This window comes from Spermophilus citellus (assembly GCF_964194105.1).
Source record: "Spermophilus citellus genome assembly, chromosome: 16".
NCBI classification, from domain to species: Eukaryota; Metazoa; Chordata; class Mammalia; order Rodentia; family Sciuridae; genus Spermophilus; species Spermophilus citellus.
Genome location: NC_138196.1, coordinates 37,724,870 through 37,739,455, shown reverse-complemented (window position 1 = coordinate 37,739,455; position 14,586 = coordinate 37,724,870). Strand labels below are relative to the sequence as shown.

General features: G+C 38.4%; 1 protein-coding gene across 4 annotated transcripts in view; it reads left to right on the top strand.

Annotated features, from left to right (window-relative positions):
- The first annotated feature begins 1,403 nt into the window (after positions 1 to 1,403).
- Positions 1,404 to 14,586, top strand: part of KAT6A (lysine acetyltransferase 6A) — a 102,696-nt gene continuing 89,513 nt past the window's right edge. For 2 of the 4 annotated variants that reach the window (XM_081269743.1, XM_081269740.1), the window contains exons 1-2: positions 1,404 to 1,579; positions 4,476 to 5,394. In XM_081269743.1, coding sequence (XP_081125869.1) covers positions 4,795 to 5,394 — 600 coding nt within the window. In that variant the 5' untranslated portion in view covers positions 1,404 to 1,579; positions 4,476 to 4,794. Of the gene's footprint in view, positions 1,580 to 4,117; positions 4,249 to 4,475; positions 5,395 to 14,586 lie in introns of all 4 variants that reach the window. The other 2 variants (XM_081269742.1, XM_081269741.1) reach the window with 2 other exon arrangements.

Genomic DNA, 14,586 nt, shown 5'->3' with positions numbered 1-14,586 from the left:
AGAATGGAGAAGAGCTATGGAGAAAGGCAAGTATGGGTTGGGGTATTATAAGAAGTGAGGACATGAGGTCAGGTGGAAACTTTCTCTTTAGTGGCTTAAAAAAATTAATTCACCAAAAGCACAGTTTCTGAGTCCATCATGCTAGAAACGGGGATGCAAAGAGGCAACACAGAAGAACATTTATCTAGAAATATGTTCATAAACTATAGAGACCACACATTCAGTGTAAAATGAACCAAGCAAATGATCAATACTTAAAAAAGTTCAGAAAAGGAAGTAAACATCAAAGTTAAAGCAAAAATAAAATGAGGAGATGGTGAGGAGGGGGGGCAGACAAAGGTCGAGTAGCAGAATACACTTCCACATAAAACTACTAAGCATTTACTATGTCTTTTCTTTTACTATTGACTTCCTTTTCAGTGAATACGGATTTTTAAAGAAAAAGTATCTGCCTCATCTCTGTCTCCGAGTTTCAAGTAGATGAGAGACAAGTCAAAGAAACATAAATGCAGCCAAGTAGAGGGCACAGAGGCCATGAAAAATTGTCACTTTGTGGTTTGATAATCAATGCAGACAAGAGCAATTCTGCACAGGGCATGAATAGAAGCTGGGTTTTTGAATGAGACAGGTCTAGGCTCCACATTTAGGTGTGTGTGGCATACTCGTTGTGTGACCTTGTGTAAGTCACAAGAACCATGTCTCAGTTTCCTAAGAAAACAGTTCTAGTAAGGTCCACCAACTTTCTCTGCTGTCGTGAGAAGGACAAGTGCATTCACTGTAGTATAGTGACACGGGTGTCTAAGTTTCTACCCCTTCTCAGCGCACATATCCTTTCCTCCATTAGGGGTGAGCTGTCTGGGGGATGAAGAGGACAGGAAAGGGTGAAGGGAGCGACTTCCTTGCCGCCCTTGGTGCCCAACCCCGGGTTCTGGGAGAGCCACAGTGGGAGCGAGGGTGCAGGCAATTAGCGGGGAGGGAGGATTTTCGAACTGTAAACACAGACGCCACCCAGAGTTCCGATCTCGTCTAGCTACCGGATTTCCGTGCCGAACCGAAGCCACCCCACCCATGCGTCAACCCTCAGTTTCCATAGCTCTGTAATGGGGGTACACCATCTACTTTCTTTGGTAACTGCCAGACCTAAGCCCGTGAGAAAGGGGAGAAGGAGCCCCCAATGTTGGCCTCCAGCCCCATCAAGTCCTCCTCCCACTTTGGCTTTGGCCTTTTGTACCGGCCCCACGTGACCCGCCCGGCCGGCTCTTCCCTCCTGCCCCGCCCCGCCTTCCGGCCTTTCCCGGCGCTTGGCCCAGCTCTTCCCGCTCTTCGGCCGCCCCCCGCCCGCGCTCTCGCGTCCTCCTCCTCCCCCCCCCCCACCCCGCCTCTCGCCCAGGCTGTTCCCGCTCCCTCCCCGAGGCAGCCGTTCCCTCGCGACGCTTCCCCTCCCCCCGCGGCTGTTCCACCGCCTCGCCTCCCCTCCCCCCGGCCGGAGCTCACTGTCTCCAAGATGGCGGCCGTGTCAGTTTGGGGCATCTCCGCGGTCCGGCCCGGGGCCCCGGGATCCCGGCTCTCTTTCCCTCCGGTAAGTAGCCGAGGGGCCACCCCCGACCTCCCCTTGCCTCCGAACCCGAAGCTGAGCCGCTCCGGGGACTGCTCTACTGCCTCGCGGGGTCGGCGGGCTGCTGCAGGCCCCGCCGCGGCCTGCGCCGCCTCCCGCTGCTCTGCGCCAGGCCTCGGGCCGGGGCGCCGTGGCCGCCCCCTCGCGCCCGGCCGGCGCCCGGCTTTCCCCGCCCGGTCCGCGCGCTGCCGGCTCGGCCCGCGCTGACGGCCCGAAGCCCCAATCCCCGCGGCGTGTCCCAGCTCCGGGAGCCGGCGGGTGGGCGGGCGGCGAGCGGCCAGGCCTCGGAGCCTCGGGCTGGGCTGTGCTAGGAGCCCGCTCTCCCTCGGGGCGCGCCCACCGCCGGGTCCCACCTGCGCCCGACCGGTCGCCGCCTCCTGGCCGGCGCGGCCCCTCTGCCCGCGCTCCCGGGCGCGCACTCCGCCCTGCCCGGTGCGCGGAGACCAGAGCCGGGCCGAGGCGGCAAGTAGGGTGACAGGCTGGCGGGTGTTGTGGTGCGGAGGAGGCAGCACGTGTGGTGTTGTGTCTGTCGGGCTGTCAGCCCCGGCGCCCGCCGGAGGGGAGGCGACAGGCTGCCTGTCAACCCTCGGCGGTTCTGGACCGGAGCTTCCCGACCTGTCAGGCTCTCGCGGCTGCCTGGGCGCCCCTCACACCGCGGTTTAGCCGGCCTCTGTGGAGCTCAATGTTTGGAGGAGCTGGGAACCGGGGATACAGTACTCTTAACTCCACGTGATTTCATTGTTAACTTATTCCTGGGGTTCTGTTTCCTTCTAATGGAAATGGGGAAGTAGCCCATTGGCAAACTGTCGGGTTGTGCTGTTTGAAGTTTTTAAAGTTTTAAAAAGAGAGCGCGAAGGTGTGTTTGGGGGTGGGGAATGGGGACCGGGAAGGAATATCGGAAGCCAGTTGCGTTTGCTTTCTAGCAGCTGGTGTACTTTCTGAGAGTTAAAGTTCGAGCACAGCATTTTACTTACTTTCTACAGACATAGAGACTGATGAAAACGCCTGCTCGAGAGACAATGAGTGGCTGTCATTCATTCTTTACCTGAGAACTTCATCAATTAGGACGTTCTCAGCGTCTTAAACTCAGGTTGTAGTTTCTTGTTTAGCTTAGCGTTAATGTCTGTATAATGAACTTTCTTGGAATAATAAGACTCTGATTTGTTTCCTTTTGAGATCTTTACCAAAATGAAACATAGGTCTTAGGTTTTTCTTTTTTTTAAGTCAGCTTATTTTAAAGTAAAATTTTGGCATATATTTGAATATTTTGCTTCAGCCTTTGCTTTCTTATCAGAGTTAATAGTGCTATCTCTTTACTAATGTCTATTAGTCCCGCCCCACTGTCCGTGTCCCCCTCCCTCCCGCGCGCCCGCTTTTTTTGTACTGGGGATTTAACCCAGGGACAGTTTACCACTGAGCTACATCCCCAGCACACCCCGCCCCTTTAAAATTAAAAAAAAAGTATTTATTTTTTAGTTGTAGGTGGACACAATATCTTTATTTCAGTTTTATGTGGTGCTGAGGATTGAACCCAGGGCACTCTACCACTGAGCTACAACCCCAGCCCCGCTTTTTAAAAAAAATTTTGAGATAGGATCTCACAGATGCAGAGAGCCTTTCCAAGTTGCTGAGGCTGGCCTTGAACTTGTGATCTTCTTGTCTCAGACTCCCCAGCCGAACTTGTGCGCCACCGCGCATAAGCTTTCCTTTTGATTTTAATGTTACTATTAAGAATAGTTGCTGCAGGAGCTATTTTTCTACTATTGTTATCTTATAATGTGTGTAAATTATCCATACAATAAAAGCAGAAGTTCTAAAAAACACTTAAGAAAAGTTAAACTTCGTTTGGGGGGCAAAGAAGATATTTAGGTTCATAATTCATTATTTTAGTGATTTTTAACAAATGCCCATTTGCCAGTTTCCTTTGTAACAGAATATTGACTTTGATCGAGAGAGGCAATCTATTTGCATGTTTTGTTTTACTCATTATATTCATTTTGACACAGCAATCTTGAATTTATATCTTTATCAGATTCACTTCTTTCTAGACCCACAAATAGTTTTTTTTTTTTCCTGTTCTATACATTTGATATGCAAATACATGCACTTGTACCCTGTGATTCTGGGCTTTTCTCATTTTTAGTTTCTCTGTCTGTAGATGGCTTATAAACAGTTCTGCAGGTGTTAGTTCCTCCAGCATGTGAATATTAGTGTCTTAGTTTGGGTCAATCAGCATGTATTTCTTAAAATTTGGATGAAAATGGATTATTTTAAAATTCTTTAAGCACTTTCATACTAGGTAATTTTCAATGTAATAAGGTAATAATGTACTTATGAACTTGTCCTGTGAAACTTACATTTATTATTTTAATATCTGAAGTAGTTAGATTTTTCTCAGTGGTTTTCTGCCTATCTTATTTGACTGTTTTTTTTTTTTTTTTTTTTTAAATCTACTGTCTGGAATTTTGAAAGATGAAAGATTCACTCTTACTTTCATTACAGGATTCTTTCTACTAATCCAGATACTTGTTGAAGTGCTGAATAGTTTCTTGGGGAAAGATGTCAAGCAAGAGTTGAAATTCATAGACTGGTGAGCAGAGATGGCGGAGTACAGGATAGCTATCACTCCTCTGGTTAGTTGTAGCCTAAGGTCATTCGTAGAACATCCTGTTTTGTTTCCTCATTGTGTTATATCTATTCATCTCTGTTTTTTCTTTTTATCCCAATGATTTACATACATGGTTGTTTTAGAATGTTAAACACTTTGCTATTTGATTGCTTTAAAAGATTCTAACATTTCAATTATAACATATTTCTAGAATGGGCCTTGATAGAAAATTAACATTGTTTTGTTTTTCAGGCATAGGATGCACATTTTTGCTGTGAACCCCGAGAATGAGATGTTTGGAGTCCTTGCAACATTATGAAGAGATCCATGTGTGATACTATTGAGAAAGCGGGAAGTTTGAAGACATTTCTAATAACCAGTTGTTTTGGTTTCTAAAGTAAAAGTGGGAATGCAGTCTGTTTTGTGAAAGGAGGAAGGACTCAGGCCAGAAAACTTGTATGCTATGGTTAACTGGTTCCCAGCCTCCGAAAATCTTGTTTTCCATGGTGTAACACTTACTCAGCATCAGGATAAGGGATAACGACTCTATGGATATACAAAATCCTTCACCATGGTAAAACTCGCTAACCCGCTGTATACCGAGTGGATTTTGGAAGCCATCAAAAAAGTGAAGAAGCAGAAACAGCGTCCTTCAGAAGAAAGGATTTGCAATGCAGTATCTTCATCCCATGGCTTGGATCGGAAAACTGTTTTAGAACAATTGGAGTTGAGTGTTAAAGATGGAACCATTTTAAAAGTTTCAAACAAAGGACTCAATTCCTATAAAGATCCTGATAATCCTGGGCGAATAGCACTTCCTAAACCTCGAAACCATGGGAAATTGGATAATAAGCAAAATGTGGATTGGAATAAACTGATTAAACGGGCATTTGAGGGCTTGGCAGAGTCTGGTGGCTCAACTTTGAAAAATATTGAACGCTTTCTGAAAAGTCAGAAGGATGTGTCTGCATTATTTGGAGGCAGTGCTGCCTCTGGCTTTCACCAGCAGTTCAGATTGGCTATCAAACGTGCCATTGGTCACGGCAGACTCCTTAAAGATGGACCTCTTTATCGGCTTAACACTAAAGCAACGAATGCTGATGGGAAAGAGAGTTGTGAGTCTCTTTCTTGTTTACCTCCAGTGTCACTGCTTCCACATGAAAAGGATAAGGTAAGAATGGTGTATGCATCAGTGTTCATAGAGCTCATGTTATAGGATGCCACAAATTCACATTTCTAGGAAGTTTGAAGTTACATTCAAGTTTGGGGAACTTTTATGGAGTCATCCTGCTGTTTTTTAATTTATAAATTCTAACTGTGAGAACTTAATAGATGCTAATTGCTCTGATACTTTGAAGTTTTTGAAGCCTAAGATTCAAAGTGTAGAGTTGTTCTACCTTAAAAGGACATAGTTGTATTATAATTAAAAAGTGGCATGCAGCTTTAAACTTTTAATTTTTTCTTTGTGGTACTGGGATTGAACCCAGGGTTGTTCTACCATTGAGCAGCCCTTTTTATTTTGAGACAGGGTCTCACTAAGTTGCCCAGGCTGGCCCTGAACTTGTGATTGTCCTGTCTCGGCCTCTTGAGTAAGTGGATTTACAGTCATATGCCATCATGCCCTGCACAACTTTAAGAGTTTTAAGTAAAAAGATTCTTACAGTACCTTACTTCTGGAAGTTGATGAGCAGCCAATGCCGGTGACAGGAATTTGGAAGAAGCAGATGAACCCCCCCCCTTTTTTTTTCTTCCATTTTAAGTTGTTACTAGACAGGAATGAGATGGATTCTCATGACCCATAGCATGAGCTAAGCAAATTTAACAATTCATATTTCTATTGTTTACATTATAACTTTCTGTCATGTAATATGGCTTTGATGATGATGATGATGTCCTAAACATTATTATTTATGACAGCTACGGTTACATGTGACAGGACTATAATATCCTATATTAGAAAGGTTCCAGAGAGTTGGGAATTTTACTGCACAGATGGAATCCTTACTCTGTTGTGTGTTATTCTGTTATTTTGTGTGGCTGAAAGTATGTCTTTTTAACAATAAATTTTGGCCTTTAAATTTGGGGATGATAAGAATTTTATTAGTTGCTGTTTTTTAAATTGAACTAGTGTTTTAGCTGCTCTGAATTGTTCTTTGGAGATGGATAGTACTTTAAGTTGTTACACCTTTGTGTATATTAGTAACCTTTGTTTTACTTAAGATCATGGAGCTACTTTTACTATGAAAAGATTGTATTTGAAAATATTTTGAGATTTTTATTATTGTCATTAGGTCTGTAGATTTTTGTTCAAATAACAATTGAAAATTAATAATACTGTTCTTCAGTGAAATTCTTAGAGATCTATTTTAGGGTTCAATTTTTCCTGTGAACTTTTCACAGGTCAAGCATCCAAATTCTGAAAGGAGCTCCACCACTGAGTTATAACACCAACCCCAGATATTTTAATTTTAAAAATACTAGTCACATTTAAAATGTCAGAAGTGTATATTTTTAAAAGATAGTCAATTTGGTTAAATACAAAATAAGTTCAAGTTCTAGATCCCTAGAACTTTGGTTTTGGAAGTGACCTTGAGAACCATCTAACAATCCTCATTTTGCCACAGAGCTGGGGACCTCTGCTGAGGCCATTGCACAGTATTTTTGCATTAAAAAAAGTTTAATTCAGTAGAATTTTGCTTTGGTTAGGAATACCTGTATGGCTACATAGCTCAAATATGTCGTATAATTAACTGAAGTTACCAAATTTGGGATATAAATTTGGGATATAAAATGGAGTTTCTTTGAGTAGACTTCTATGTGCACTGATCTCATTGGATTTCATGATAATAATTATGAATTTGGAGTTTATGAGATCTGTTCTATTTTTTAAAATGAAATCTTATTTGCAGTAGTGAATTTCCTGAATGACTTTCCCCCAAAATGTGAAAAACCCACATTCAGAATCATAATACAGTGAACTCTGGGGGAATTATTTCACTTTTGAACTGGTTATATATATCTGTTCCTCTTATTGTTATTTTGACCAGTTTCCTTCCTCTCCTTGAAACTACCTAATCACTTCCTATTAGGAATTGATTGACTTGTGGTTATGAACCTATATAGTTTCAACAGGAAAAGCAAAAGAAAAAAACTGGAGTGTATTTGACAGTGATGGAGAAAGGAAGGTATAGGCTAGAAGTAGTTTCACTTTTCAACATTCATTAATCTAGCACATAGTTGTTGAGCACCTACTGTGACCCAGGCACTCTGCTTGAAACTGATTTGGCTTTATTTTCTCTGGAATGTTAATATTATCTATTGGTCTGGTCATCTGTTGGGTAAGAGATGAAATTCAAGGACTATTTGGAGTGACCTGAGTAAGTTTCTTTTTACTTTTTCCTGTTCTAACTGTTAATCTTTGGAAGGAACTATGATTGTATTTAGATTTTCAGCATCTAAGAGGTTTTTGTTTTTTAGGGGGAGAATATGTAGAATATTCTTAAGAGGTGTTATAAAATCTCTTGAAGTTTAGTATTATTTTACATTGAAAAGTAGTGAGGAGAACCTGTGGTATACTGTGGTTTAAAAGTTTTATCCATATTATATGGGGAATTTATGAGCTAGCTTTAGGTATGATAGTTTATGGTGAGGTAGTTTATTTAACCTAAATGAGTGTTTACTATATGCAAGGCATTAATTTAATACTGTTCAGTAGTTCCTTTTGTCTATGGGGTACACTTTCCAAAACCCCTGAAACTAAAATTGGTATTAAACCCTATGCAGATGGTCCTTGACTTACCATAATTTGATGGATTTTCTGTTTTGACAATGTCATGAAAGTGATGCATGTTCAGTAGAAAGTATACTTTGAATTTTGAATTTCAATCTTTTCCTAGGCTGTGGGTTACAATACTGTGTTGTAATGCAGAGTGGCAGCCTATGCCCTAGCTCCCAGTCAGCCAAGTGATGCTGCAGGGAAACAACTGATACTCTATAGTGCATTGTGTTGCTAAAGTGTCATGTTTGGCAGGTTAGATATATGAAATGCATTTTCAGTTTACAGTATTTAAATTTACCATTGGCTTATAGGGACTTAATCCCCATTATAAATTGAGAAGTGTCTGCATGTACTATCTTTTCTATACAACCTATGATAAAGGTTTATTTATAAATTAGGCATAGGAAGAGATTAATAGAAATAATTAATAATAAAATAGAACAATTATAACAAAATACTATAATAATGTTATTTGAAATTTATGAATTATTTGTTTCTGGAATTTTCCATTTAATATTTTGGGCTGCAGTGGATGATGAGGAACTGAAACTGCAAAAAGCAAAACAGTGGAGAAAGGGGGACTAATGTATACATGTTAACTCATTTCATCCTCATGAAGCTAACATTGATATGTACCAACAATGAAGTTGGTTCTGTTGTTTTATAGTTGAAGAAAATGAGGCATAAAAGAGGTTCAATAACTTGTCCATCTAACACTAATATGATTGATATCCCAGCAAAGCTGGGATTTGAACTTTGGCACTCTGGCTCCAGAGTCTTTGTATTTGTAACAGGTATACCTACCACCTCTGGAGAGTCATATCTAAATATTTATCACAGCACTGAAGTATAGTCATGTTAACATTAACTGATACCCTCTTCCCCTCTTTTGCTGTTTGTGACCCTTATTTTCTTTTTCTGTTGTGGAACAGATTTCAAAACTGACTTAGGACTATTAATATTAAGAATGTATCAGGAACCAAAGATTATGAATAAGCTAGTTTATATACTTGAAGTTCAGAAAACATAATTTTCATCAGTGTGAAATTTTATTTTTTCTTTAAGGTGATTTCTGTGCTTACTAATTTTCATTTCAATTGTTTCTAAAGTTTTCTGACTTGGGGATTCATCACATGGCTGTAATAGGGTGGTTTAATTTGGGGCAAAATATTGTGTTTCTTGAGTTATGGGATTTAGGAAACTAAGATAGTGTATAATTGCTTAAATAGCTACTACTTATACATTTCTTTTTGAAATGTAGATATTACTATAAGATAATTTGTTCATTTATTTCACATATTTGTTGTTCAGCAAACATATGAATGCCTGCCATCAGTAGTGCATGTAGGATTTAGGTCCTTTGAGTGATTAAGGCAGATAGAATACAGAAAGGAAATACACTTTTGGGGAACCCCATTTTAGATTATAAACTACAACTAAGAAGACATTTAGGATTTCTCATAACATTGAGGCTTTAATCTTTGAAAAACAATAACTGTGTTTTTGGGTTAAGTCCCATTACCCCATTCTGGGGATTGAACCTGGGGTGCTTTACCACTGAGTCACATTTCCAGCCTTTTAAAAAGTTTTTCTGTGGGCTTTCAATTGCTAAGGCTTGCCTCCAACTTGGCCATCCCTTCTGACTTAGCCCTGGAGTTGCTGGGAGTTATAGGCATGCCCCACCATACTTCTCTTGGATTAACCTTAATATTACTTGAGATTGTAATAGTTTATTTAAAAAATATATTTCTACACTGATTGTGGCTTCATTTTACACACTTAGAATAATTTGGATATATTTATACACACATGTAAATACATAAATATATGTGTGTGTATAGTTTATGTTCCATATTACTAGGTCCAGAAAATAGAAAAGTATACTTTTATGGTAATCATCTAAATCATTAAAATTTATTCTGTGGAATATTTTGAAACAGAATATTTACTAAAACGTTCTGTTGGAAAGAGGTATTGACAACTATATTTTCGTTTAGTTACTACCTAGCTACGTAATCTGGAGTAGATTAAGTGATACATCTCTTACCTTCTATTATAATACATTTTATTACAATGATCTCTTGGTAGAGTTGAGTCCAGATTATTTAGTTTTACTGGAATATGTATTTTATTTTTGGTACCAGGGATTAAACCTAGGGATCCTTAAGCACTGAACCACATCCCCAGTCCCCCAACCCCCCCCCCCCCCTTTGTTTTTAAACATAGGGTATCACTAAATTGCTGAGGCTGGCTTTGAATTTGTGATCCTCCTCCCTCAGCCTTTTGAGTCACTGGGATTACAGATGTGTGATTTGGCTTAGAGTATGTCTTTTAAATTCAGGCTTAAGTGAGGTTTTGATAGGAAATTAAAATTTTAGGGTAAAGTTAATGAGAATGAGATATGTGTTCAAATTACTGAGAGTAAAAGATAAAGTTTTCATTTAGCTGTTTTGAAATAGCCTTTATGCTAAAATTGTGTCACATTTTTATGTTAGAATAGTGATATTATGTAATAAAATTGTTTATAAATATAAGCTTGGTAATTTCAATTTCAGATGTACTGTTATGATACTTAATTAAAAAGGCAGTGAATAGGAGTTGTCCATGCTATTAAATTCAGGGGTGTGTGGACTGCTTGTTCTCTTAAAAAATAAAAAGCAATCCCAGCAGCTTGGGAGGCTGAGACAAGAGGATCACAAGTTCAAACTCAGCCTCAACATCTTAGTGAGGTCCTAAGCAACTCAGCGAGACCCTGTCTCTAATAAAATATAAAAAAAGGGCTGGGGATGAGGCTCAGTAGTTAAGCGCCTTGGGTTCAATCCCTGTACCCTCTGCCCCCCCCAAAAAAAAAGTTAAAAAATAAAAAGCAAAAAAAATCCTTCTGAAAGTGAAAGATGCTTTTGAAAAAAAAGGTGAGGATGCAGTGACATGGATATTGTAAATTTTGTAATATCAAGTTTGAAACATAGTAGTCTCAATTTTTCAATGTAACGTATGATGTTTATCTTATATCATTGTTTACACCATTTTTTTTGTGACCATAAAAATCACTAACAAGTCATTGAGTGGGATTAATTGTAAATGTGGTTAGGAATTTGACTCAGCAGACTTGTTCTTTTTTTTAAAAAAAAAAACAACTCATTTAAAAATAGGTGGAGAGTATGATATGTCAAGAGCTTTGTAAAGTTGTGAACAACCAATAAAAAAAAAAATTAAACATAAAAAAATAGGTGGAGATGTTTGTAGTAAGTATTTGTTTAAATATTTTTTATAATTATTTAAATTTACTTAAGCTGTGGTTTGTTTAAATATAATCAAACGTACAGATACCTTTTGATCTTCTGGTTAGCCTATGAGTTCAGTGATTTTTGATAATTTTCAGCCCATGATACACCCTGAAAGAAAACTTGAGCTATTAAAGTCTGGGTTAGACATTATTAATGAAAACTTTTATACCAACCCTTGTGCCTAACCTAGTTGTTTATCTTATATTTACAGATTCCGTAAATTCTTCAGAAATAGAGATCTAGAAGATCTAAAAATTGTGGCCTTTTTTTTTTCTTTATCTATAGGCTAAGGGAATGTAAATAGTTGCTTATAGAAAACTATTTATAGTTAGCACTTGGTGAGGACTAATGAGTTCAGCACTGTTCTAAGTGCTTTAACATATACTTTCTTATTAAAGTTTTAAAGGAACTCTACATGGTTAAGTTATATAGGTATAATATTTATATAATAGCTCTTTAATAGTAAAGTTTTCATTATGGCTTTTCATTAAAAACCAGATTGAAAATAAATGTAAAGAAAATGCAAGATCATTAAATTTCCTCTTATTCTTTCTTTTTTTTTTTAGTGAGAGAATTTTTTTATTATTTATTTTTTAGTTTTTCGGCGGACACAACATCTTTGTTTGTGTGTGGTACTGAGGCTCGAACCCGGGTGCACGCATGCCAGGCGAGCGCGCTACTGCTTGAGCCACATCCCCAGCCCAATTTCCTCTTATTCTTGCTGCCTGATTTTTATCGAATTCATCCTGTACATATGGGCCGGTACTTCTTTTTCACATTACCTTTTCCTTTACTATGAGAACAGATAGATAATAGGAGCTGTGCAAGAATCTGGGGGAAAAATTATATTATTTCAGACCTCTTGATGTACAAGAATCTTATTGACATCCTGTCGATTTTCTTTCTCTATTTAAAAATAATTTGAAGAAAATATATTTCTACACTGGCTTGGTTGTGTGAGAAGATGGAATCCAGGTATCAACTTTGCTGGTTAAAATAGAACTAGTATTTTTTTTTCCTATTGAACTAGAGAATCTTTTTAAAATTAAAATAATGAATACTTTTCATATTCTGATTTACAATCTTGAAAAGAAATAAACGTTATATATATATATAAATTATTAAGAGCTTCATTCTGGTAAAATTGTTTTACCAGTTGGCTACTTAGAGGTGGAGTCATTTCACAAAGGATTTCAGCAGATGAATTAGACCAGTAGCAACTTCACCCTTCTGCTTGTCCCAGCTGGAGCAGGATTAGGACTGATTCAATTGCAGCTGGTTCCCAGGAAAATGAAGGCTGTTTCTTCTCTTTCTCTCTTTTTTTCCTTCTTTGACTGGAAAGTCAGAGTTCCCAACAGATGGCTTTCATCAGCCTTGTACAAAACTCTGTAAATTCAAGACCAAAGAATTATTTTCAACTTTATTAGGGAACAGGTGAAGAAACAGTTTGTAATATGGTACTATTTTGTTAAGTGTTAAAATTAAGCATAGAGATTACAGAAATGTAGCTTTTAGATTTGCAGAATGCTTTTGTGGGTCAAAGTAGTTTATAACAGCAAATTGGGAAGAGGTAGAAACTAAGAAAATATAAACCTAGCTGTAGTGTTGATTGAAAGTATATATCATAGCTGAATTATTTACAAAGTATAGATACATTCTTAGGTGGGGGGAAAGGAATGTTCTGCATTTTGTATAATTTTGAGCCAGTAGTAATCTTGAATCATAGTGATTCTCATCTTCAATTCACAACTAGGGAAACTGAGAGCCAAAGAGAAGTGTCTTTTCCAGTGTCACTCAGCAAGTTGATTACATCTAGGAGAATTGATCAGGTTCTTTTTGATTCTATGCTTTTATCATTATGCTATAGTATTGTTTTATAATATTAAAAAGCAATTGGTATAAATTAATGTGGTTAGAACTTTCTCTCTTAATGGAAACCACAGAATAAATTCTGGTCTAGAAAATTGTGGTGATTCTGTAAATCATAAATAAAGCCTGTTTCAGTGTTTGAAAACAGCTATACATTCTTGTTAAAAAGAGTTGAAACCATATCTTTTTTTTTTAAATCTTTTTCTTTTGGCTCAAATTAAAGGAATTGTAAAGCTTTCCTATGTTTTTAGTTAAGTATTAAAAGAACATGTTGAGTTATCTTGATGCAAGAAAAAGTGTTCTTTGAGTTCTGAAAATATGTCCACTTAAAAATAAGTCTGATTTTTAGTGTGTGTGCAACACACATGACTTCTGAATCATTTGGAAGATTGTTCAGAGCTTAAGATTCTTGAGACTAAGTTAGAGATAGCAAAGTACAAATTTTTACTAATTAACAAAGAAATTTTTATCAAAGCATTAAATATGAGTAGACTAAGTGTGTAGTTAAGTGCTCTGTGCATATACTTAATGTCTTGGTGGAGTTTGAGAGATCTGTAGTATTACCAGTAAACAAATCATAGGGAAGACAGCAGACAAGAAGTGATTTTTATCTTTATTAGTCTTTTCCACTAGCATTCATCCCCCGCCCCCCCCGCCCCCCTTTTTTTTTATATCAGGGATTGAACCCAGGGTCTTTAACCACTCAGCCACATCCCCACCCCTTATTATATTTTATTTAGAGATAGGGTCTTGCTGAGTTGCTCATGGCCTCTGAATTGCTGAGGCTGACTTTGAACTCTTCATCCTCTTGCTTCAGCCTCCCCAGCCACTGGGATTACAGGCATGCAACATGACACCCGGCCTAGTATCCATCTTTATATAATTTCTACTTTGTTGTAAAACTTAGATTTATTACAGTCCTGGCAAATAAAGGTTAAGTTTGAGGACTGTTGTTTGTAAAATTATCAAGTGATTTTTTAAAAAAGATTTGCTGGTTTAACTTAATAAAGAGAAATTAATAGATATAGAAAAAGCCTGGGAACTGAAAAAATAAATTCTTTATGAAATATTTTACTGTCTGAAAGAAGACAGTGGCACCTATGTGCAGGATAGGTAGATTTCATATATGTAGACATGTTATCAAGCCTGTGTTACAGGCTGCTTTTTCCTCCGGGGAATTGTGAACTGCAGTTGACCCTGAGAGCTACTGCTAAATGTGGTTTTCAATTCTTTTAGCTTAGTAAAGTATAGGTTCCTTTTTTCTTATTATTCTCGTCTCTGGCTCCAGTAAGGCATTTAACTTCAGGGTTCTCTAGAACTTGTAGAAGAACTATTAGAAACATTGCTATGTGCACTGAATGTGATGCTGTTCTTGAATGGTTTCCCAGTTTTCTGGATGTCTTTAAATATTTGATTCTTGTTTATATCC